The 25,239-nt window shown below is 42.2% G+C and overlaps 1 protein-coding gene across 2 annotated transcripts in view; it reads right to left on the bottom strand.

Annotated features, from left to right (window-relative positions):
- Positions 1 to 14,771, bottom strand: part of suds3 (SDS3 homolog, SIN3A corepressor complex component) — a 63,563-nt gene extending 48,792 nt beyond the window's left edge. Inside the window, exons 1-2 of one of the 2 annotated variants that reach the window (XM_068055186.1) lie at positions 14,609 to 14,771; positions 332 to 404 (exon numbers count right to left, since the gene is read on the bottom strand). In XM_068055186.1, coding sequence (XP_067911287.1) covers positions 332 to 404; positions 14,609 to 14,720 — 185 coding nt within the window. In that variant the 5' untranslated portion in view covers positions 14,721 to 14,771. The other variant, XM_068055187.1, reaches the window with a different exon arrangement.
- Between the last annotated feature and the right edge of the window lie 10,468 nt (positions 14,772 to 25,239).

Genomic DNA, 25,239 nt, shown 5'->3' with positions numbered 1-25,239 from the left:
AAACAGCTCCTAAAATACAACTACTGGCTACAATAGGAATTTTTACTACAGCAAGTTTTTATGCTCTGGTCCGTACTGCTGTACCAGCCAGGAAGTATCATCATTAACTATGACTTGGCTTCAAAGCCAGTTCAAATCTTCACTGTTTCAAAAACCTTGACATCCCAAATTGTTAATTCAAGACAGCAATGCTTCATTAAAGCCTGCAAATTTCTCAAAATAGCTCCCAAAATACAATTATTTTCTACAATAGGGATTTTTACTACTGCAATTTCTTACGCTGTGGTCTGTATTGCACCGGGCAATTGCATCACATTGCAAGAATACTCACTGCTCTTTCACCTCCAGGTAGTCTTCATCATCTTGCTTATTTGCAATGTCTGTCTCACTTGCATCCTCTGTATCTGTGAAATGTAAATGAAACAGAATCCCATTAAATCACTTTGGAGAAAAACAGAAGTATCTCACACAGTACCAACATTTCGCTAGCACGATATCAAAATAGAGCAGAACATTTATTTTTTCAAATGACCTCCTCCACCACCGCCCCCCCACCCCCCAATCCCATCATTCCCTGTAGGGGGCAGCAAATATTAATGAGCAGAAATTCAAGGGCCTGGATTTTCCTCCACATCAGTGCCCAGATATACATATAATCTGGATGCAAAGCAATTACGTGGCTTAAAGATCACAGAATTTTGGGCCTCTGAGAGTTGCTTGTATAAACTGCAATACGCCCAAATTTCCTTGATCTTTTATATCGGTCCATGTCATGCACGCCCCCACCTGCCAAGAATGAGGCAAATTAATTTTGTCATATGAACATTGATTTTAAACTGTTGCTGGGAAGAGAAGGCCTGTTACAAGGGCTGCCAGACAGTTAGCTGAAAAATATTTGCATACTAACAGACAGTGCTTGTAGAGACAAAGTACCATTCCCTGACACATTCAACCCGCAATGGATTTTAATCACCAGACATTGAAGGTGTAAGGAAGAGCATTCCAGAGACTGCTAAGGTGATACAATCCATGAAAGCCAGGACTGGTTAAACCAGCTGATCAAATGACTAACTGGCTGGTCCAGGGGTTTTTTGAACTCGCCACAGAATATTTGAACTCAGAAAGACTGTTTGCTCCTGGAATGAGAAGACCTCTCCTGTCTGCTCCCATCTCTTTCTCACAAGCCTCTGGACCCACTGAGGACACATGAACTTCAAGAGAGAAAAGTCTCCTACATCGAACAAGATTTAAGAAGAATACTGGGTCCCAACGAAAAGCAAGACCTACCTTCAATAAAGGACTTTGCAGCGAGCTCTAAGAACAGTAACCAAAACCATCTTCAAATATTGCCTCAAAATTTTCCACTTTATTTTTTCTGTTCTTTTCTGTCTCTACCTGCATGTGTGTATTGCGTATGTATGCTAACATGTCACGTATCTGTAGGCGTTAATCGAATTCGAGTTTAATAAAGTTCAATCTTTTTTCTTCAAACCTCAGAAAACCTGTTTGGCTAGTTTCTTTGCCTTATAATTGGAAGTTAGTGAATAAGAATTCACTAAGGGGGAGCTAAAAAACGGTGTGTTTAAAATTAAACCCTGTTACAGTAAGACCAGGTGAAGGCTGAAAGGGAACCCTATAGACCCCTTTCTCACCTGGTTGTAAGTCCATCAAACCCACTGTCCAGATAAATTTCTACCCACAAAACCGTCCATGTCCCCAACTCCCAAATATGAGTATTCTCCAATTGCATTTTTGAGGGCAGGGTCTCAGGTTCCACCCAGATTTTCTCTCTCAGCAGGAAAGTGAGATTTTTCTGGTCTTTTAACTGCCCCTTTTTTAAAAGAGCATTTTAAAACAAAACTTAACCTTGTCAAGATGTGCACTGCATTATCCATTTCTTTGAATGCATTTTTATTGCAAACGATGTTATGCTAAAAATTGAAAAGAAAGACTTGCATTTATAGACGTCTTTCACGACCATTGGCCATCCCAAAGTGCTTTACAAACAAATGAAGTACTTCTGAAGTATTACTGTTGTAATGTAGAAAACGCCGCAGCCAGTTTTCGTACAGCAAACCCCCACAAACAGCAACATGATAATGGCCAGTTAATCAGCTTTTGTAATGTTGATTGAGGGATAAAAATTGGCCTGAACACTGGGGATACCTCCTTGCTCTTCAAAATTGTGCCACTGGATCTTTTACATCCGCCTGAGAGGGCAGACTAGGCCTCTGTTCAATGTCTATCCGAAAGTGTGGTACTCCTTCAATATTGCACTAGAGTGTCAGTCTTGATTTTTGTGCTCAAGTCTGGGAGTGGAACTTAAACCCATAACATTGTGAGTCAGAGACAAGAGTGCCACCATCTGAGCCACGGCTGACCAGCATGCCTGATTGCATTCACTTAAAATTCCCATGGCTGATGTGCATGAACTATTGTGAAACAAATTGAAACTTATAATTTTAACACTCACAAACAAATACGCTGAGGTAGGTTCAACGTTTCCTAAGGCTCTGATTGTTTACACTGATTGATGCCCATTTTAAGTTTGGGCGTCTTCTAATGAGATTGTGGGGGAGGGGGATATTTGGGTGTAATTTAAGATTGGCAAAATGGCACAATTTCAGGTACAACTTCTGGATTGCACCTCTAACGAAAGGGTTAATCAGATATCCTGAAGTCTGCTAATGTTATTGCTATTGATTTCTCATTATACTGTAAAATATACCTTTAGAATTTGCCTGTTAAGTGGTGCAGTTTAAGTCGCTTTAGAAACAGTGACCACTGAACTGTTGAACTCAGACTGACCTTAAAGCAATGATCAGTTTAGTCAGTTGGGCAAACTATTTTAAAGGCATACCAGTGCAGACTGACCCATATATTTCAGAGAACTTTAATGAGTTGGTAGCAAGTGCAAGAAAAAGTTAGTTATGCAAAGGAAAATATCTGGGTATGCATCATCCTTTTAATTGGGGCTTCTGTAGATGTAGGAAATAACATCAAGTTGAGAACTTTACGCAAGATGGCAAAAGGCTGTTTTGTGAAAGAAACTGCTTTTGTGGAATGGGAAGCTCTTCTTTACCCAGCATCCATAATGGCAGTGAAACCATTCTACCTCTGGGCTTGAATGTTTGCACAGCTCTATCGCAGGGATTGAAGTCAGTGTCTTTGCCACTATGTATTATGGGTAAATAATGCATCATTCAACAAAGTTGTTTCTTTCTCATAACCCACTGCCACCTTGCTTTGACCTGCATGCACTGACCTCTCCAACGCCCCAAATCAAAGAAAGTGCATGCAACAGTGACAAGGGCCATCATTTCCTGTCCCAACCCTGCGTCCATGCACTATTTCAGCAGCTGCTGTCAGCTCCTCTCCACCTGACCCTACCATTGTCTTCTTTCCTTTGTCTTTTGATGGTGGATCCACTTCTTTGAGGGCTTTGGCAAGTAAAAGTGAATGGCTATCCCAGGTGTCTTCGCAGCTCTATGGAGTGGACAGGCTTGAGTCACTCTTCCTGCATGCAGACACATTGCTCATCAAGAAAACTGCAGTTTCACTCCTACACAAAGAGTCAATGTGCTCTGTTGTGTTTCCCCTCCCAAATGTTCTCAATCCATTCCAAAATTGCCTTTAGAAGCTTCAATATACTGGCAAAACCTGTCATCACATTTCCCTCTTTTTTTTGTCCTGTGACTGTCCTAATGCTGGTAAGTAGAACTGAGAAATACAGTTCATTACTGAAGTTATACTCTGCTCCAAATAGTTTGAAATGAAATACAAATTCAGGCCAGGATTTTGTCTTGGCGATGGGGTCTTGACCACTGGCAAATGTTCTGGCCCCGCATCACCTCCTCTGGGGAAGGCCTGCCAAATCAAGTGCCAATTAAGCACTTAAGTGAACAACGGTGGGCCTTCCCTGGGATCAAGGACCCCAGCAACGAAAGTCCCGTCTGCTGAGAGTTGCTGGCCGATCAGAGGCTGCCAGCTCTTTAACTAAGCAGCACCATTGCAGAGGCAGTGCCTGCTGCAGGTGGAGCACTGATCAGAGGATCTGGAAACAGGCCACAGGTAAGTCTCAGTGGGGTGGGGGTCACGGGTCAGCAGCAAGGTCAGGTGATGGCTTTCAGTGGGCCCTCCCCTTCCCGATGCCGGGTCCCTCGTTCAGGCACTAAGTGTCTTTTAACGAGAGACCCCCCCACCCCCCCCCCCCGCCCGCCCCAGACTTAATTTGGGTGGAGGCGGGAAGGTGGTGGGCCTCCTCCCACCATCCTGCCCGATTATATGCTCTCCCAGCCTCAAAACCCAACATGGGGGACAGCATAATATTGCCCCCTTAGTCTGCAAAACTGTTAAGTGAACGGGGCTGAATGCTGGCGTGTGAAAGAGGAATTCTTAGCATTGTTGCAGCTAATTAGGTGCCAATCATAATCTCAGCTGGTGTTTCAAGATTTTTGAGAAATTTTTTATAATACATATAATTACCATTTTGAAAATAAGGAGACTAGGGAAAAAGCACACTGATACCAATCCCTAAGGTGTCTGTAATTTACAGGTTTCACTGTACTATCTTTTAAAAAGGACTGATAGAATACTGTATGCTTAATAAATTTGTAATATGATATTCAATATTAAAAGAACAAAAGAAAGACTTGCATTTATGTAGTACCTTTCATTACCACAGGACGTCTCAATGTACTTTGCAGCCAATTAAGTACTTTTGAAGTGTAATTACTGTTGTATTGTAGGAAATGCGGCAGCCAATTTGTGTACAGACTGAATAAAGATAAATCAGGAAGGGTCTTAAGTGGTAAATTATAGCTCGGAATTTGTGGTAGTAATGACGGTAAAATTGTTAGAGTTGGCCTTCATCGCTCCTCTAAAACTGATAGCAACATCAGGCCCAGCTGAACACGGACAGTCAGAAGTTGCTGTCACTGATATTATGCTTCCCAATGGGGTATGGTGTTGAACTACCCCCAGACTGCAATCAATTTGAAATTACAGAACTGATGAAAGACAGCCCTTTTATGCAGTAATATCACTATTAAAAATCCCCAAAAAAGTAGTGCCTTGTGTCATGAAAACGTGCTAGGTTGAATGATGATTTTTTAATCCACTAGCTGAAAACCTGAATATTAAACTGGTGGAGACAAACCGCTCAAACCTTGCAAGCTTCAAACACGGCCTGCTGACTGTGATCACTGAGGCATATTCCCTACTGCAGACTGTAGTGTTCAGTGGTTTAAATGATCTGTATTTGATTGTGTTAGTCTGTTCACCAATTGATGCTCACTGTGCTTAATTACTTAAGCCTGAGGAGGGAGGGGGAGCAACTGAGAGCAGAGAACTTTCTGGAAAGAGACCCTCAGTCACATTGCTGCCTCCTGGAGAAACACCAAATCAGCGTCCACATCCTCAAACCGGAAGCCTCAGGACCACCAAAGGAAAGTCGTGCGGCCACCTAATTCGGCCTGAAGCCAGCCAAGTCACCAACCTCCAGACTGTATATTCCTTTTATTTCTCTGGACTCCTTCCTTACTCTGTAACCTATTTGTGTGTGTGCGAAAGTTGGAGCATATTTTATTTACGTAGTACAGGTTTAAGTACAATGAAGTTAACTTCTTTCTTTGTTAAACTTGAGAAAACCTGCCAGATTGGCTCTTTTTATGATTACGGCACATAAACAAGTAAACACTCACTGAAATGGCAACTATATCCACTTAAAAAATAAATCAATCTGTTGTGGTCAAAGAGGGAGAGGGAAAAGAGGGGAGCCCTTCAACCCCTCCTCACCTGATCATAACACTTGTTAATTAGGTGTAACTGGGTTTTCAATGGCATATTATGCCATAACTAATGGAAAACTAATTTTATATTTTGTAATGTCAGTTTCTTTCCATTCTGATAAAAATTCTTAAGTTTAACATAATTCTTTTAAAAGTTTATTTTTCAGCTTCTAATGCGTATGTTTCAATCATTTATTTCATTCTCCAAAATTTAATAAAAAGTGAAGGATAATCAATGCATTTTACTTCCTGGTTTGTTGTCTGTGAAAATACTTCAATGGGGCAGCACAGAGGCGCAGTGGTTAGCACCGCAGCCTCACAGCTCCAGCAACCTGGGTTCAGTTCTGGGTACTGCCTGTGTGGAGTTTGCAAGTTCTCCCTGTGACCGCGTGGGCTTCTGCCAGGTGCTCCAGTTTCCTCCCACAGCCAAAGACTTGCAGGTTAGTAGGTAAATTGGCCATTGTAAATTGCCCCTAGTGCAGGTAGGTGGTAGGAGAATTGAGGGAAGGTGGGGATGTGGTAGGGAATATGGGATTAATGTAGGATTGGTATAAATGGATAGTTGTTGGTCAGCACAGACTCGGTGGGCCAAAGGGCCTGTTTCAGTGCTGTATCTCTCTATGACTGGCTGCTTACCCCCCCCCCCTTGAAAACATCACTGTTCCTGAAGATCTCCTTGGCTTGGCACCAGATTCAAACCAACAACGGGAAAGGTGAAACCCATGCCACAGAGATCACTAGATCTTTGTAGGCAACTTTCTTCGAAGTCAGCAATGAGCGCAGTCACTTTGCCACTGACCACAAACTCCGGGCCATTAAATAAGAACACCTATCCACCAAAACTGCATAAGGAACAAACATCATGTCACAATTTTGTTGCCCAACTTTTAGCCAGGAAAAGCTAATCTAAATGCAAGTGCCTCAGATAAGTTCAAATAAGCGAATACAATACTTCAAAAAAAATTAAACAATTTGAAGTATGCTCATTGAAATGAGCAGTTTAAAAAAAATCTAGCCACTTGCATTTCATGCATTGGAAATTTCACTCATTTGCACAATTTGTAAGAAACAATTTCCCCCTCCTTTTAAAAATTATTTTCTTGAATAAGAAACCAAACATTATGCCCCAGCTGAGGAAGCAGAATTGCTTCCAAGTCTCTGTGAATGCTGGCTTTCAGGATGTGCACAAATGCACTCCAGATATTTCATTTACCTCTTTCTTCCTTTGTGGGCAAAAAGACCTCTCCTTGATGGAAGAGCTGTGATCAAAAATTGAAAGCATTAAGGACTCAACTACAGCATACCTCAGCAGCACCTCGCAAACATATCACCTCCACCACTTAGAAGGACATGGACAGATGCATAGGAACACCAATACCTCCAAGTTCCCCTCCAAGTCACACACCATCCTGACTTGGGACACATATTACCATTCCTTCATCATCGCTGGGCCAAAATCCTGGAACTGACTACCTAACACCATTGTTGGAGCACATTCAATATACTGACTATAATCAGCTTAGGGCTTAACTTTATCTTTTGTTTTGTATGCAAAAGTCAATATGCTGATGGGAATAGCCGTATTTCCTACATTCAAGATAATAAATTTTACTGAAAATTCTCCTGCATTATCTATTAATCAACAGCTACAACAGATTACAAGGCAGTTGTCTCACCTCAGAGGATATCATGAGGGCCAAGATGAAGTCTTGAGCAGTTTACGACAGTCATCTGAACCCCTAAATTAATAAGATCATAGGCTTGAAGACTCGTTATTTATTAATATAAATAACGCTCCATAGCAGCCATTTTATTCAGTCTGTCATTTTTTTTCCTGAGGACAGTTTCATCAATGGTAGTGTACCAGGATGCTCATATATACCTGATATATAATGGTGTCCACACTGAAGAAACAATGATGAATGTTGCAAGATTACCAAGTGACACAGTATATAACTTGAGGATTTTATTTTTTAATATTCGCTATATCTCCCGTGTTGCTCACATTAAGTCAGATGATGAATGCAGCATTTTCTAAGGACAGGGGTACTGTACAATGCAATACACGATACAATATCTGCTGCTAATGTGGGTCGTCCCATAAGGGCACAAAGTCTAATTGTTGTCCAGTAAACATAGCATTTAGTTATTGAATATTTGGAAAATATTTGCAAATTTCAGCCTGTTTTGCATCTGTAACAAAATGTGATAGCTGGTGTGTGGCAGGCACTCACAAGGTGATATACATTTAATATTAGGTGCTTCTCAGCTTGGGTCTAATGCACACAACAATTAAATTCTGAATGACCTGAACATGAGGCTGTTTATATAACATTTCGAATTTTGTGATCTTAGAAGGGCCGCAGCTCCACCATACCAGCAGAATACTGCATTGTGCATTGCCTCATCTTTTAGGGGGTAGGCGAAATTAGCAGCCCATCCCTTAACTTCAGACAATTCTTAAGTAACCTTACGAGAAATATGCTAGTACATGCAAGTCATTTTTTTAACAATGAAGTATATCAAGAGTTGCCTTGGCACACTTGTTCACCAGCTGATCATATCTACCTCCAAACTGCATGGAGTTAAAGAAATTTGCAACATGCTGTACTGTATGAAAATGTCAGGTTGTAGGAGAGGGGGAGAAAGAAGCACAGGAATATATAAAAGATCAACAATGGTAAGGCAATAAAATGTGCTCAAAATAAATGCTGTAAAATACCTTATATAATTTTAATTGACAGATTGTTGGCATTAGACTCTCTGTATTAACATTGCTAAAATAATTTTGGAAAACAAACAAATTAACACATATTATTGTGGCCTGAAAATAAATATTATCCCACTTGGATTCTCAAAATTCCTGCTAATGTATCCTGGACATACTGTTCATGCTTAGATTATGCAAGCTCCTTTTAAATAATAGAGGCACAGTTCAAGACACAAAGTTTAAGTTCAAACTTTTGAGAGAGGCTGAAGGCTTAAAGCAAAAACAATCAAGAGCAACTAAAGTTCATATTATATTTGGATTTTTGATCAAGACAGTAGAGAAGCCAATTCCTAAAACACCGGGTCCTATCACCATTGTGCACTCTTAAGATTATTAGATAAACAAGATGTTCATTTTGTATGCATATTAATGGTAAAATGGAATTTACATTGCTAACCAAGATAAAAAGTTCATCAAAACTTCAAAATCAATTATCTCTCTTAGCTTACAAAACTCCATTCACTCTTAAATCTGCTTTCCATTGACAGCCAACAGCAAGTCTGTTACTTCTTGAAGTATCAACACAAAGTGACCAAGTCTACAGATGACAGCATTGTTTTGGAGAGGTGGGCACTCTGAGGAAACGAATAGATAGTATTCAAAAAACTTCCAATTACTTAACCAGAGATGATTAGCAAACACCAATTTATGTTGAGATTGGAATAGCAAATATGGTTGGACACTCAAGCAGATCGTTAAGAACCAGTGCGTTAGTTCAACAAATGCTGAAATGGCTGTATTACGGTTGCAATTGTTGATGCAAATATAACATTAAAATACATCTTCAGAGCGCAGGAAGTTATTCCATTACAGAAATTCTTGAACTGCTTTCAAGAGAACTTTTCTGGCCAGCACATTACAAGCCCAACAAGAGGGGCCACAATTCTAGATTTAGTCTTCAGTAATGAAGCTGGAAAAGTGGATGAAGTAACCGTGGGTGACCATTTTGGAGATAGTGACCATAATAGTTAGTTTTCGCATAACCATGGAAAAGGACAAAGATAAAACAGTAGTAAAAGTTCTAAATTGGGGGAAGGCAAATTTGACGAAACTGGGAGGTGACCTGGCTAAAGTGGACTGGATACAGCTACCTGAAGGAAAATCAGTGGCAAACCAGTGGGATGTCTGCGAATGTTGTTTAAAAAGGATGCGAGGGATAGGCCAAATAATTATAGGCCAGTCAGTCTGACCTCGGTAGTGGGTAAATTGTTAGACTCAATTCTGAGGGACAGGATAAACTGCCACTGAGAAAAGCACGGATTAATCAGGGATAGTCAGCATGGATCTGTTAGGGGAAGGTCATGTCTTACTAACTTGATTGAGTTTTTTGAGGAAGTGACAGGGAGGATTGATGAGGATAATGCAGTGGATGCGGTCTACATGGATTTTAGTAAGGCATTTGACAAAGTTCCACATGGCAGACTGGTCAGTAAAATGAAAGCCCATGGGATACAGGGGAATGTGGCAAGTTGGGTCCAGAATTCGCTCAGTGACAGGAAACAAAGGTTAGTAGTCGACGAATGTTTTTGCAAATGGAAAGCTGTTTCCAGTGGCATTCCACAGGGCTCAGTGTTGAGTCCCTTACTGTTTGTGGTATATATTAATGATCTGGACTTAAATGTGGGAGGCATGATTGGGAAATTTGCTGATGATACAAAAATTGGCCGTGCAGTTAATAGTTAAGAGGACAGCCGTAGACTCCAGAATTATATCAATGGTTTGGTTGAGTGGGTGGGAAAGTGGCAAACGGAATTCAATCCAGAAAAGTGTGAGGTAATGCATTTGGGGAGGGCAAATAAAGTGAGGGAGTACACAATAAATAGGAGGATACTGAGAGGGGTAGAAGTGAGAGACCTTGGAGTGCATGTCCACAGGTCCCTGAAGGTGGCAGGACAGGTAGATAGAGTGGTGAAGAAGGCATATGGATTGCTTTCCTTTATTGGCCGAGGTATAGAATACAAAAGCAGGGATGCGATGCTGGAACTGTATAAAATGCTGGTTAGACCACATCTGGAGTATTGCGTACAGTTCTGGTCACCACATTACAGAAAGGACATAATTGCTCTGGAGAGAGTACAGAGCAGATTTACAAGAATGTTGCCAGGGCTTGAAAGTGGCAGCTATGAGCAAAGATTGGACAGGCTAGGGTTGTTTTCGCTGGAACTGAGGACCAGGGGATACAGATTTAAGGTGACTGGTAGAGGATTAGAGGGGACATGAGGCAAAAGTTTTTTCACCCAGAGGGTGGTGGGTGTCTGGAATTCGCTGCCAGGAACGGTGGTGGATGCAGAAATTCTTTTAAAAGGTACCTAAACATTTGCGTGAAGTGCTGTAACCTGCAAGGCTATGGACCAGGTGCTGAAAGTGGGATAAGATTGGGCGGCTAGTTTTCTCGGCCAGCACAGACACAATGGGCTGAATGGCCTCCTTCTGTGCCGTAATTGTTCTGTGGTTCTATGTCCTGCCCAAACAAATTTGGAGGCAGTAGAACATTCATCATGGCCTTTCACCTTTCTGCCTAAGCACATCCTTCCCACCTCTTTGTTTAAGATGCCACTGCTTACTGCACCCAAAGGCCTCAACACATTTTTTTACTGAAATCTCCTACCTCAATCTCAGTACTGTGCCATTCCTCATTCTTAGTGACTTTAACCTGCATTTAAACTCAGCCTGCCCTGCATCCTGTGATCTCTTGATCCTCCTTGCTTCTATGCAAGTTCCGAACCCATAACCTTTTAATTTCAACCAGCAACAGCCAGGATCATCTGCATCTCAACTCCACTTTTTTCCCTTTGCTCTATATCCCTCGATACCCATACCTAACAAAAATCTATCCATCTCAAACTTTAATTGACCTAGCATCCACCATCTTTTACAATTGGGAGTTCTACATTTCTACTACTGTCTGTGTGAAGAAGGGCTTCCTAATTTCTCTCCTAACGGCCTAGCTCTAAATTTAAGATTATGCCCCCTTGTTCTGAATACTCCACCAGATGAAATAGTTTTTCTGCATCTACCCTATGAATCATTTTCACAGTTTAAACACCACAATTAAATTACCCCTCAATCTTCTATACTCAAGGGAATACAGGCCAAGTTAATGCAACCTAGCCTCATAATTTAAGCCCACCCCCTCAAAGGCCAATATATCCTTCCTGAGGTCTTTCTTTTGGGCCTCCTTATCTCGAGAGACAATGGATACGCGCCTGGAGGTGGTCAGTGGTTTGTGAAGCAGCGCCTGGAGTGGCTATAAAGGCCAATTCTGGAGTGACAGGCTCTTCCACAGGTGCTGCAGAGAAATTTGTTTGTCGGGGCTGTTGCACAGTTGGCTCTCCCCTTGTGCCTCTGTCTTTTTTCCTGCCAACTACTAAGTCTCTTCGACTCGCCACAATTTAGCCCTGTCTTTATGGCTGCCCGCCAGCTCTGGCGAATGCTGGCAACTGACTCCCACGACTTGTGATCAATTCCTGAGGTACAATGTCCAAAACTGAGTACAGTCCTCCAGACAGTGTCTGAAAAAGGCTCTGTACAACTGAAGCCTAATTTCCTCCCTTTTGTATTCCAGCCACCTTCAGATAAAAGCCAATATTCCATTTACCATTTTGATAGCTATCTGTGCCTGTCTATCTTTTAGTGATATGTATATACGGGCACCCAAATCTCTTTGTTCCTCCACGGGTCTTAGCTTCTCACCATTCTGAAAATACTCCAAAATGTCTTTCTTGGATCCAAAATGGATGACTTCACATTTCCCCACGTTGCACTAAATTTGCCACAGTTTTCGCCATTCAATTCATGTTCCGTTGTAACTTCCCGTTCCCATCTACAGTAATTACTGTATCTCCCAACATAGTATATTCTGCAAACTTTAAAAACAACTTTCTATTCATTCATCCAAGTCATTGATAAATATGGTGAAAAGCTGAGGTCCCAGTACAGATCCCAGTGGAACACCATTTGTCGCATCCTGCCAATTCCAGTACACACCATTATCCCTACTCTCTCCTACCTTTTAACCAATTTCTAATCCATGTAAATAGGTTCCCTCCAATTCTATGCACTCAGTTTTGCTAACACTCATGTGGAACTTTATCAAATGCCTTCTAGCAGTCCATATAAATAACATCCATATTCACTCCCTTATTTACCACATTAGTAACCTAATCAGAAAATTCAGTTACATTAGTTAGACATGACTCACCCCTTACAAATCCATGCTGGCTTTTTATACCAGCTTGAATTTATCGAAGTACTGAATCACTCTGTCCCTAATCGCAGATTCAAGTAATTTCCTCAAACTGACATTAGACTAACAGGTTTGTATTTACATAGTTTCTTTCTCATTCATTTCTTTAAAAATAGAGATATTTGCAATTTTCCAATCCAATGGCACAATTCTAGAATCAAGAGAGCTTTGGAAGACTAGAACTAATGTATCTGCAATTTCCTCAGCTACTTCTTTTAATACTCTAGGGTAGCAACCATCAGGTCCTGGATATTTGTCCATCTTATGTCGCATTATTTTCTTCATTTTATTTTATTTTTTTTTAAATGTCAATTAAATCCAATAGGTTCTTCCCCTTGATTTATTTTTAAGTTTCCCCTTGTACAGCTGGTATTTTGGGCTCTCCCTCTACTGTGAGTACAGATGCTTTGATTTTCTCTAAGCTTTTGCTCCTTTTCCAACTCCATGTCCATCTTTCCACCATCATCTCATCTAGCATTCTAGTTAAGTACTGAGAGAGTGCTGCAGTATCAAAAGGCTGTCCTCTGTACTGAACAGCAGTAACATTAAAATTGCCACTTCATTTTTCAAAGAGTGGGAAGTCCTGGCCAAAATTGCCCCATCCCCCCTCAATGTACAGCACTAAAACAAACTAACTGGCCATTAATCCAGTTACTGTATGTGGGATCATGCTGTGAATACACTGGTTATATTCGCCTACATAGCAGTTACTAAAATGTCAAAGAAATTCATTACGTATAAAATGATTTTGGATGTTTTTAAAGACAAAAGATGCTACATGAATGTAAAAGGGGTGTTGGGGAGGGGGAAGTTCAACCAGAATTCCAATTGAATCCTGATCACGTTCAGCAAACCTTGCTACACAGCGCTGGAACGTGGACACCAAGTGACAGCAGAATGAGCGGAGATATCTTCACTGTCCGCCAACACTCACGATCTAGGCTCACAGCTACTTGGGCAAGGTCTTGGAGGATAACAAGTGTCCATATAATTTTTAAAAATTTTTTATTTAGAGATACGACACTGAAACAGGCCCTTCGGCCCACCGATTCTGTACCGACCAACAACCACCCATTTATACTAACCCTACAGTAATCCCATATTCCCTACCACCTATCTACACTAGGGGCAATTTACAACAGCCAATTTACCTATCACCTGCAAGTCTTTGGCTGTGGGAGGAAACCGGAGCACCCGGCGAAAACCCACGCAGTAACAGGGAGAATTTACAAACTCCGCACAGGCAGGACCCAGAATCAAACCCGGATCCCTGGAGCTGTGAGGCTGCGGTGCTAACCACTGTGCCACCCCAATTCTACCCTAAGCTTTGGGTGGAGCGGGAAGACTTTCTTAACAAGTTCTGTGGTGTGTCCAAAGTTAACCAGCTCCCAACTCTCCCACATCCTGAACTGACAAACTTGCAAAAATCTAAAACGCACATCTGATTTCTGGGGGAAATATTCCCAACAGGATTGGAATGGTTCATGATTATACGTGAAGTTTGAAAGTATATGGAGCATTTAATGAAAGAGCAAAGAGTGTAGTTGGCAGTGTCTCTCTAACAGGTGTTTTGAAAGTTTGTCCAAGCTGTCTCCCTCTTCACTTTCTTACCCTCAAAACAAGATGTAAATAAGTCATCCATTTTATAACCAGCGCCAACAGGTTTCTCTGACATCGGCTTCTGTTTACCAGCCTCCCTCCCTCCGCTGGTTCCTGCCTCCTGTGCATGAGGCCCACCGTCAGGCGGCGACAACCACCCGCCTCCCGTTTCAGACGCACGCCTCCGGTTTAATCTAATATCACCTTCATCTGAGTCGCGCCCCCGGATGCTACGGTCGTCCTCGTCGTCGACGCTGTCCAGCTCCTCCTCATCGTTGTAATAATCCACGATGGGCGAGAGCAGAGTGGCGGACATCTTCCCCGCCAAACCGCCCGCCCCCTCCCCCAGCAACCGCAGCACCGGGCGCACCTCCGCCTGCCTGCCGGGGCCTTGCACAAAAAACACGGCGAGGGACGGACACCGGGTAAACAACAACACCGCGGCTACTCACACCCTGGCGGCAAGAGGGAGCCCCCGCCGCCTAAACAGGGGGTTTTGGCTATCAGGCAGTGAGAGGGACACCTAAGCTGAGGGGCCATAACCCATGTGGGGCTGCAAGAAGCTGAGCGCGGGAGGTGGCGCGCGCGAGTTGGCAGTCTCAGCCAATGGTGCAACTGGAACGTTGTACTTCATTCATTCATTAATGTTTACAACCATTTCAGTGACTGGTTTTTTTTTTACAGTGTTTGCCACCATTTCCAATTGCTGCTGCTTAATTATGTACATTAACATTGTAATACCCCGTAGCTCGGGGCACGTTGTTCAACGTTGCCCGTCTAAGAGCGAAGACCAAAGTACGGAAAGTTCTCATCAGGGAACTCCTCTTTGCTGACGATGCTGCATTAACATCTCACACTGAAGATTGTCTGTAGAATCTCATCGACAGGTTTGCGGCTGCCTGCAACGAATTTGGCCTAACCATCAGCCTCAAAAAAACGAACATCATGGGACAGGACGTCAGTAATGCTCCATCCATCAATATCGGCGACCACGCTCTGGAAGTGGTTCAAGAGTTCACCTACCTAGGCTCAACTATCACCAGTAACCTGTCTCTCGATGCAGAAATCAACAAGCGCATGGGAAAGGCTTCCACTGCTATGTCCAGACTGGCCAAGAGAGTGTGGGAAAATGGCGCACTGACATGGAACACAAAGTCCGAGTGTGTCAAGCCTGTGTCCTCAGTACCTTGCTCTACGGCAGCGAGGCCTGGACAACGTGTACGTCAGCCAAGAGCGACTTCTCAATTTATTCCATCTTCGCTGCCGCCGGGGAATCCTTGGCATCAGGTGGCAGGACCGTATCTCCAACACAGAAGTCCTCGAGGCGGCCAACATCCCCAGCTTATACACCCTACTGAGTCAGCAGCGCTTGAGATGGCTTGGCCATGTGAGCTGCATGGAAGATGGCAGGATCCCCAAGGACACATTGTACAGCGAGCTCGTCACCGGCCGTCCTTGTCTCCGCTTTAAAGGCGTCTGCAAACACGACATGAAGTCCTGTGACATTGATCACAAGTTGTGGGAGTCAGTTGCCAGCGATCGCCAGAGTTGGCGGGCAACCATAAAGGCGGGGCTAAAGCGTGGCGAGTCAAAGAGAATTAGCAGTTGGCAGGAAAAAAGACAAAGCGCAAGGGGAGCGCCAACTGTGTAACAGCCTCGACAACCAATTTTATCTGCAGCACCTGTGGAAGAGCCTGTCACTCTCGAATTGGCCTTTATAGCCACTCCAGGCGCTGCTTCACAAACCATTGACCACCTCCAGGCGCTTACCCATTGTCTCTCGAGACAAGGAGGCCAAAGAAGAAGTTGTTTGTGGGAGCTTGGTATGTGCAAATTGGCTGCCTTGTTTCCTTCATTTCAAAAGTACTTCATTGGCTATAAAATGCTTTGGGATGTCCTGTGGTGATGAAAGATACTATATAAATGCAAGACTTTGTTTTTGACTCCTTACTGGCATTTAGTTCTGCATGCCCTGGACACTGTTCAATATCTCATGTAACTGCCCAAAAATCATATGCAAACCTTAACAATATGTATCAGTAAAGACCGATCCTACCCTCACCCGTGAACCATATATATGAACTTGCAACTGGGATCACTGAATAGCAATCAGGATTGGGAAATTGGGCCAATTTTCTCATTTCTCAGCCACTGCGTCCTGTCAGAACATCTACTGTAGAATCAGCTAATTCAGCACAGACTAATGATGAAGCTTATACCTTTTCTGGTCTATATGGCTCAGATACTCAGTAGATTTACATAAAATTTACACCACAGAAACAGGCCGCTTGACCCAACTGGTCTCTGCTGGTGTTTATGCTCCGCGAAAGCTTCCTCCTGCATCTCTTCATCTAACCCTATCAGCATATTCTTCTATTTTCTCCTCCATGTGCCAATCTAGCTTCACCTTGAATACAACTATGCAGTTCATCTCAACCATTGTGGTAGAAAGTCCATAAAGTCATTCAGCCATTGAGGGATCCTGCTAGCTCCACTCTTTAGCTGTCCTGATAGTGATTTATCATTCTCACCAGTTGACTGCATTAGATACGAAGACAGAGGTACTTGAACAAATGTTTCCTGAGTGAAATTGTCCAAATGGGCTCATTCTGCAACCATCCAAGCGCTCTGTGCTGCATTTCTGGCTTTTTGTGCATTCCCAATGTTAATGACTACATAATTGCTGGCCGTGCCTTCAGTTGCCTAGATCCTAAGTTCTGGAATTCCTTCCATCTACCTCCCAGCCTGACTACCTGGTGTCATATTTTAAAATGTTCCTTAAAATCTATCTCTTTGACCAATTTTTGATCACTTGTCCAAATAGTTCTTTCTGCAGCTCAGTGTCAAATTTTACCTGATGCATTTTGGGATGTTTCAGTACATTAAAGGTGCCAGTTGTTGTTGAAGAGATTGGCAGATACTTGCAAATCCCTGACTCCTCCTCCAACCCGCCACCGCTCGCCCAGGGAGGGTTGCTCCAACTGCCTGCCTTTCTTCCATGGCCTTGTCCTTGGCTGGGTGGACTTGGTTAGGAAACATGCCTTGTCTGCTATATACTGGAGGCTTTCTGCAACTGATGGACACTGTGGGACATTCATTGCATAATCAGTTGAAATAAGGAAATATAAATCCAGTACATGTTAAGCTTCTATTAGTTTGATTGGACTCAGTTTATTTTTAGTGGTGCATTCTTAAAGGGGGCAATTGTAGGACTGAGTTATATCCGAACACACTGGAGAAACCTAGTGTCACCTTTATCAGTTTAATTAAAATATGCAAATTCCTGGCTCTTGGTTTTGGGGAAAAGGCCAAATTATCAAAGTCGTAAAAATAGGGTAAAACAACTCAATTTGTTTTTTATGTATACTTTTGCCATTGCTGTCTGAAGTGTGACTGATGTACTCCAAACAGAAAACTACGTTTTGCAGCAGTGTGAACTTCCTGTCCACAAGCCTCACTTCCTGTTGTCACAATTTGAGTACAATTTACCTTGACTGAGATCGGGTCTTTGGTGGTTCCATTGGTGATGATCACGGCTTGCATGTCATCATGGAGTAGCCAGACGATGGTGACAAGCTTCTGAGAGCTGCCAAATTTGTGCAGGGTGCTCCATAAGCCTTCACGGTTGACAGAATCAAAGGCTTTTGTGAAGTTGAAAAAAGACATGTACAGTGTTTGGCATTATTCCCTGCATTTTTCTTGGATTTGCCGTGCAGTGAAGATCATGTCTGTGGTACCTCTCGTAGGATGAAAACTGCACTGCAAATCCGGAAGGAGCACTTCAGCCAGTGGGAGGAGGCAATTGAGGAGGACCCTTGCAATGATCTTCCCTATGGCAGGGAGATTCCTCAGTAGTCACCACAATCGGTCTTGTCTCCCTTTTTGAATACAGTCATAATCACAGCGTCCCTGAAGTCCCCCGGCAACACTCCTTACCCCAGTTGAGGGATATGAGGTTGTGCAGTCGTGCCAGGAGTCTATCTCCACCATATTTCAGGATTCCGGCAAGGATTCCGTCTGCTCCAGATGCCTTGTTGTTCTTCATGGTTTTTGTCAATCTTGCTCTGGACTGGGGTAGCACCAAGACTGAGCCAGGCAGGGTGTTGAAGGATGGAGCTGAGGACATTCAAATCGAAGATAGAGTCTCGGTTGAGGAGTTCTTTGAAATGTTCCCTCCAGCGAGCACTGACTGTCTCCCTGTCCTTGAGTTCTCCTCCATGCTTGGCTCTCAGCAGGGTGAGACCTTCAGTGCTTGGGCCATTGATCGCCTTGACAGTGCTGAAGAAACTGCACATAGGAACAGAGGAGTAGACCATTCAGCCCATTGAGCCTGCTCCGCCATTCAATTAGATCATGGCTGATCATCTACCTCAACACCACTTTCCCACGCTATCCTCATATCCCTTGATGTCATTAGTATCCAGATATCTATTGATTTCTGTGTTGAACAGGCTCAATGATTGAGGTTCCACAGCCCTCTGGGGTAGAGAATTCCAAAGATTCACCACCCTCATGCCGTTGGTGTCTCCCGTGCTGTTTCTACACACCACTTGTTTTTTATGTCCTGGGTTTTATGCTGAACCACTGCCTTCAGGAGCCTATAGGACTGCTGCTTTACCTTGGATGTTTTACCAAAGATCATGTTTTACCAGGCAGCACTGATCCCTGTGCTCCTATATGCTTCGGAGACTTGGACAACCTGCAGCAGGCACCTCAAAGTACTGGAGAAGTACCACCAGAGGTGCCTTTGAAGATCCTCCAAATCCAGTGGCAAGACAGTGTCCTCTCCCAAGCCAACCTGCCCAGCATTGGGGCGCTAATCACCCAAAACCAGCTCTGCTGGCGGGACATGTTCGTTTGCCTGACATGAGACTCCCGAAGCAGAACTCCCATTCAGAACTTGGTTGTGGCAACAGACTCCCAGGAGTACAGTGGAAATGCTTTAGAGATGTCCTCAAAGCATCCCTGAAATATCCCCATCGACTCGAGACCATCCTAGATGGAGAAAGCTCATTCAAGAAGGCATCATACACCTGGAGGGACTTTGTCACAAACATGCAGAGGCAAAGTCAAGGCATCGAAGGGAGTGCACAAACCTCCAAACTACTCATTTACCTGACCCTTCAAGCACCACTTGTCCCTCATATGCCGAGTCTGCAGATCATGCATTTGATTTACCAGCCATCTCAGAACGCATCGACCGAGAGTGGAAGAAAGTCATCCTTGATCTTGAGGGACTGCCTTAGAAGAGAAGATAATTTACCCTGAATTCAATACTGCTTAATTTAAATAATTTGATAATTCAATTTTAGGGATAAATTTCCCACTTGTTTTTTCTATTTACTTTGCCGAATTCAATTTTTTGATTTTTTTTTTTGTTAAATAAAGTGTTTTTTGAGTTATCAGAAATAGACTGTAATGCATTTTACCTCAATATTTATAATGAAAATGTCGATGTAATCATTCCTAATGGGAAAACTATGTAAAGTAAATTAACATTTTATCTAATAGGAAAACCTAGCAGTCATACTGTTGTTTCGGAGGTGCCACCAGTGATGGATCTACAACATGAGTCACCCAGCTCTGCTTACTGCTATGTTTATTATACCATATTTTCAGGTATTTTTACTATTTATCAGAAGTTTACAATCCCATGAATTAATAGAGTAATTGTCACTAGTATATATGCAGGTTTCCTTGGCATTACTCATTTAAGTCAGATAAATGCTGTTTTTAACCATTATAGTCACAGTGCTTTATATTACTGGTGAGGTGGGGATGGCTTTTAAAACCACAAAGACTAGTTTGAAGGTTACAATAGTGGAGTGGATATGTTACTGTTTTAATAATCCACAGGCCTGGACTAAATCCAGCGAATGCGAATTCAAATCCCATCATTCGGTTTTAAAACATTTGGAAATAAAAAGCTGGTTTCAGTAAAAGTGACAATGAAGCTGTCAGATTGTCATAAAAACCCAACTGGTTTTAACATCCCCTACGAAAGGAAAATTGGTGTCTTTATTTGGTCTGGAGTTTATGTGACTCCAGTCCTACATCAATGTGGTTGACTCTTAATTTCCCTCTTATGTGGCTCGGCAAGCTACTCAGTCAGGGCAACTAAGATGGACAATGCTGGCCTTACCAGCCCCGAGAATGAGTCTTTTTTAAAAAAGTTAATTAAACAAGAGTTCTTTAGAGTTTGATCGTTGGCAACTAGTTAGTAATTGGTAGCACTCTCACCTCTGAGGCAGAAGGTTGTGGGTTTAGGTCCCACTCCAGGACTTGCACACAAAAATCAAGGCTGACTCTCCAATGCTGGACTGAGGGAGTGTTGCACTGTCAGAGGTGCCGCCTTTCAGATGAGACATTAAACCAAGGCCCCGTCTGCCCTCTCAAGTGGACATTAAAGATCCTATGGCACTATTTCGAAGAAGGGCAAGGGAGTTGTCCCCAATGTCCTGGCCAATATTTGTCCCTCAATCAAAATCACAAGACCAGATTATCTGATCATTATCACATTGCTATTTGTAGGAGCTTGCTATGTGCAAATTGGCTGCTGTGTTTGCAACATTACAACAGTAACTACACTTCAAAAGTACTTCATTGGCTGTAAAGTGCTTTGAGATGTCTAGTGGTCATGAAAAGTGCTATATAAATGCAAGTCTTTCTAACTTTGCAAATTGGAAAGGTGCTCATTAGTTTCAGGTTGCAGCTCAAAAACACACCCTATTTTGAGATTGTTTTGCATCTGTATAAACTGTGTACCTGCATTTGTAGTCATTTCATTTTTAAACTATTCCTTGCAAATCTTCTTTACAATAAATTGTTTGCTACATGTCCATTATCTTTCGCAGATAGAATGATGCAATCAACCATTCTCTTTTAAATGCAAGGAATATTTGAGCAAATGATCCACACAGTATTGAGTGCTAAAGTGCAGTATGTTTAAGATATACTATTCCCTTAAGGTCAGACAGTCTGAATTATATATTAAATTTGCTATATGTATTGCACTCTTTTTGGGCATCATCGTTTTGTGATGCACAAGCATGCCTGCAGTTGCACACTTTTACCACTAGATTGAGCTTCAAAAATTTTATAAACTGCCCACTCCCATACTTGTACCAGCAGCAGCAGCACCACCAACTGAGGGAAATTCACTCTGTTCTGACTTTTCATGGGTAAATTCAAGGGCAATCCATTAGTTGTGACAGAAAAAAAACAGACTGGGGTTATTCAGAAATTAATTGTTTGATTGTTAATAGAACTTTACAGACTAAAATGTGCTTCTCAGTTTCATATTGCAGCTCAAAACCAGTTAACATTTTAAGTTTATTTTGCATATATAAACAAAGTATAATATCGGTAGTGTTAAGTCTGGAGCATAATTTCTGTGCATGTATGCCATTCTGAATATATTACTGCTCGTGATAGGTTGATGTTTTATTTTATAAGAATAGGAGCATTTAGCCATGTAATATATTATGTATTATTTTTATATTAAGGTGAAATTGTGACTCTTTAGGGACACAAAATCTAAATGTAGTTAAGTAAACATTGAGTAAGGTCAAAGTTTAATTTCTGGTCAGGCAGTGGCAGAAGCCAGACTTTTTCATTCTTTAAGGTCGATTAAGACGTTACAAGCATTCATAGGCAGATTTGCCTCTTCAAAACTGGAAAGTGCTTAGCAGGATGAAGCCATTATAGCAAAATCAAATATAAGCCATTTACAATTTTCTGTAAGTTCATTTCAATGAATGGAAAAGTCTGAGCAGTTTTGTCTGATTTTGTGATAAAGGTTTCAGCTCACCAAACTCTTACACCCTGGCATTAAAGCAGAAAATCTATCTCTCTGACTGCAATATTTTCTGTTTCTGGAGAGTTTTTCTCTACTTTCCAAAAGTCTAGCTTTGTTTATTTGGAATTTTTCTGTGCAACACAGAAGTTTAAGCATGACAAAGTGTGATGGGCAGGAAATATGTGATGTACCAATTTTAGTACATCACTCATCAATGTGTACATAGGAATTTATAAAAATAAGAATGTTTAACTTTAAAATGTATGTTGAATTACAACTGTGTATTATAATCGAATTAACCTCCAATCTCGCTTCACCTGCTGACTACAAACTGAAGTCCTGAGTTTCATAGAAACATAGAAAATAGAAGCAGGAATAGGCCATTTGGCCCTTCGAGCCTGCTCCGCCATTCATTATGATCATGGCTGATCATCCAACTCAGTAGCCTGTTCCTGCTTTCACCCCATACCCTTTGATCCCTTTAGACCCAAGAGCTATATCTAACTCCTTTTTGAAAACATTCAATGTTTTGGCCTCAACTGCTTTCTGTGAGAGCGAATTCCACAGGCTCACCACTCTCTGGGTGAAGAAATTTCTCCTTATCTCAGTCCTGAAAGGTTTATCCTGTATCCTTAGACTATGACCCCTGGTTATGGACTCCCCCACCATCGGGAACATCCTTCCTGCATCTGCCCTGTCAAGTCCTGTTAGAATTTTATAGGTTTCTATGAGATCCCCCCTCACTCTTCTGAACTCCAGTGAATATAATCCTAACTGACTCAATCTCTCCTCATATGTCAGTCCTGCCATCCCAGGTAAACCTTCGATGCATTCTCTACAGCAAGAACATCCTTCCTCAGTTAAGGAGACCAAAACTGCACACAATATTCCAGGTGTGGCCTCACCAAGGCCCTGTATAATTGCAGCAAGACATCCCTGCTTCTGTACTCGAATCCTCTCGCTATGAAGGCCAACATACCATTTGCTTTTTTAATGCCTGTTGCACCTGCATGCTTACCTTCAGCGACTGGTATACGAGAACACCCAGGTCTCACTGCATATTCTCCTCTCTCAGTCTATAGCCATTCAGATAATCTGCCTTCCTGTTTTTGTTACCAAATGGATAACCTCACATTTATCCACATTATACTGCATCTGCCATGCATTAGCCCACTCACTCAACTTGTCCAAATCACCCTGAAGCCTCTCTGCATCCTCCTCGCAACTCACCCTCCCACCCAGTTTTGTGTCATCTGCAAATTTGGAGATATTACATTTAGTTCCCGCATCTAAATCATTAATATATATTGTGAATAGCTGGGGTCCTAGCACCGATCCCTGCGGTACCCCACTAGTCATTGCCTGCCATTCGGAAAAAAATGCATTTATCCCTACTCTTTGTTTCCTGTCCGCCAACCAATTTTCTATCCATCGCAATACACTACCCCCAATCCCATGCACTTTAATTTTACATGCTAATCTCTTATGTGGGACTTTGTCGAAAGCCTTCTGAAAGTCCAAGTAAACCACATCCACTGGCTCCCCCTCATCAACTCTACTAGTTACATCCTTAAAGAATTCTACTAGATTTGACAAACATGATTTCCCTTTTGTAAATCCATTCCGAATAGGTAAGGAGGTAAGTGAAGGTTAACTGAGTGGTAGATGTGTATTTGCACCAGTGCCTATTCTTAGCAACCCTTGTGAAATCATTAACCTCTGTGTGGTATTTCATGGGGTGATGGAGTTTTCACTAACTGCCTCTGCCACCTCTCTCCATATAGCTCGAATTACCCTCTTGTGTGGCTTTTTGCCCTTGGTGCTGGACAGTCTTGCTCTTCTTGTCCTCAATACACCTCCCAGATGCATCAGAAAGCATAGGACTTCTTTCTGCTGCTAACTCTTGGCTAAAACTCTGGTTGGACCCCATTTTGAATACTGCTTTTCATTCTCAGCACTGCACCTCAAGAAGGATATATTGGCCTAAACAAAAACAGAAAATGCTGGAAATACTCAACAGGTCAGGAAAAATCTGTGGAAAGAGAAACAGAGTTAATGTTTCAGGTTGTGACCTTCCAGATGAGAGCTCACGACCTGAAAGGTTAACTCTGTTTCTCTCTCCACATATTCTGCCTGACCTGCTGTGTTTTTCCCACATTTTTCTGTTTTTCTTTCAGATTTCCAGCATCCACAGTATTTTGCTTTTGTATAAGGATATATTGGCCTTGGAAGTGGTGCAGCCTAGATTCACTAGAACAAAACATGGTTGAAAAGGTTAAATTGTGAGGTCATATTGTAAGGGCTTATATTCCCTTGAGTGTAGAAGATTGAGGGGTGATCTGTTGAGGTGTTTGAGCTGATTGGAGAAGCTGATAGTGTATATAGAGAGGTGTTGTTTCCGCAGGTGGGGTAGTCCAGAACAAGGGGTCATAACCTTAAAACTGGAGCTATGCCTTTTGAGGGTGGTGTAGGGCAGGGGGCACTTCTTTACATGAAGGTTAATGGAAATTTGAAACTCTCTCCCCAGAAAGCAGCTGAGGCCTGGTCAGTTGAAGATTTTAAAACCAATTAATAGATTTTTGTTAGACCAGAGTATTGGGGGATATGGTACCAGGGTGGTCAGATGAAGTTAGGAAACAGGTCAGCCGTGATCTGGTTGAATGGCTCAATGGGCTTGAGGGGCTGAATGGCCTTATCCTGTTCCTGTGAGTATTGAATTTGCTTTCCTCCCATTGTCAGTAACAGGATCATGACTTCAGATCTACCCTATATACTTAATTAAAGCCTCAGCAAGAAATTGCAATAGGTTAGCAGTTGATTAATATAGGTGGGTGGTATTTCTGCTCTGCCACTAACTCACTGCTTTGGTAACAGTAGGAAAATGCGGGTTATTATTTCAATGAAAACTAAGTAAATGTGCAATGGAGATGGTGTCAGGTTTGGCAAAGGTTTCTATAACAGTATGTAGTTTTCTCTTACTTATGTGAATATAGTTGAATTATGCTCTGATACTTCTTCTCATCATATAAATAACAGA

This window comes from Heterodontus francisci, chromosome 23, assembly GCF_036365525.1.
Source record: "Heterodontus francisci isolate sHetFra1 chromosome 23, sHetFra1.hap1, whole genome shotgun sequence".
Classification (NCBI taxonomy): domain Eukaryota; kingdom Metazoa; phylum Chordata; class Chondrichthyes; order Heterodontiformes; family Heterodontidae; genus Heterodontus; species Heterodontus francisci.
Note: the sequence above shows the minus strand (reverse complement) of the source record. Positions and strands in the feature narration are given on the sequence as shown.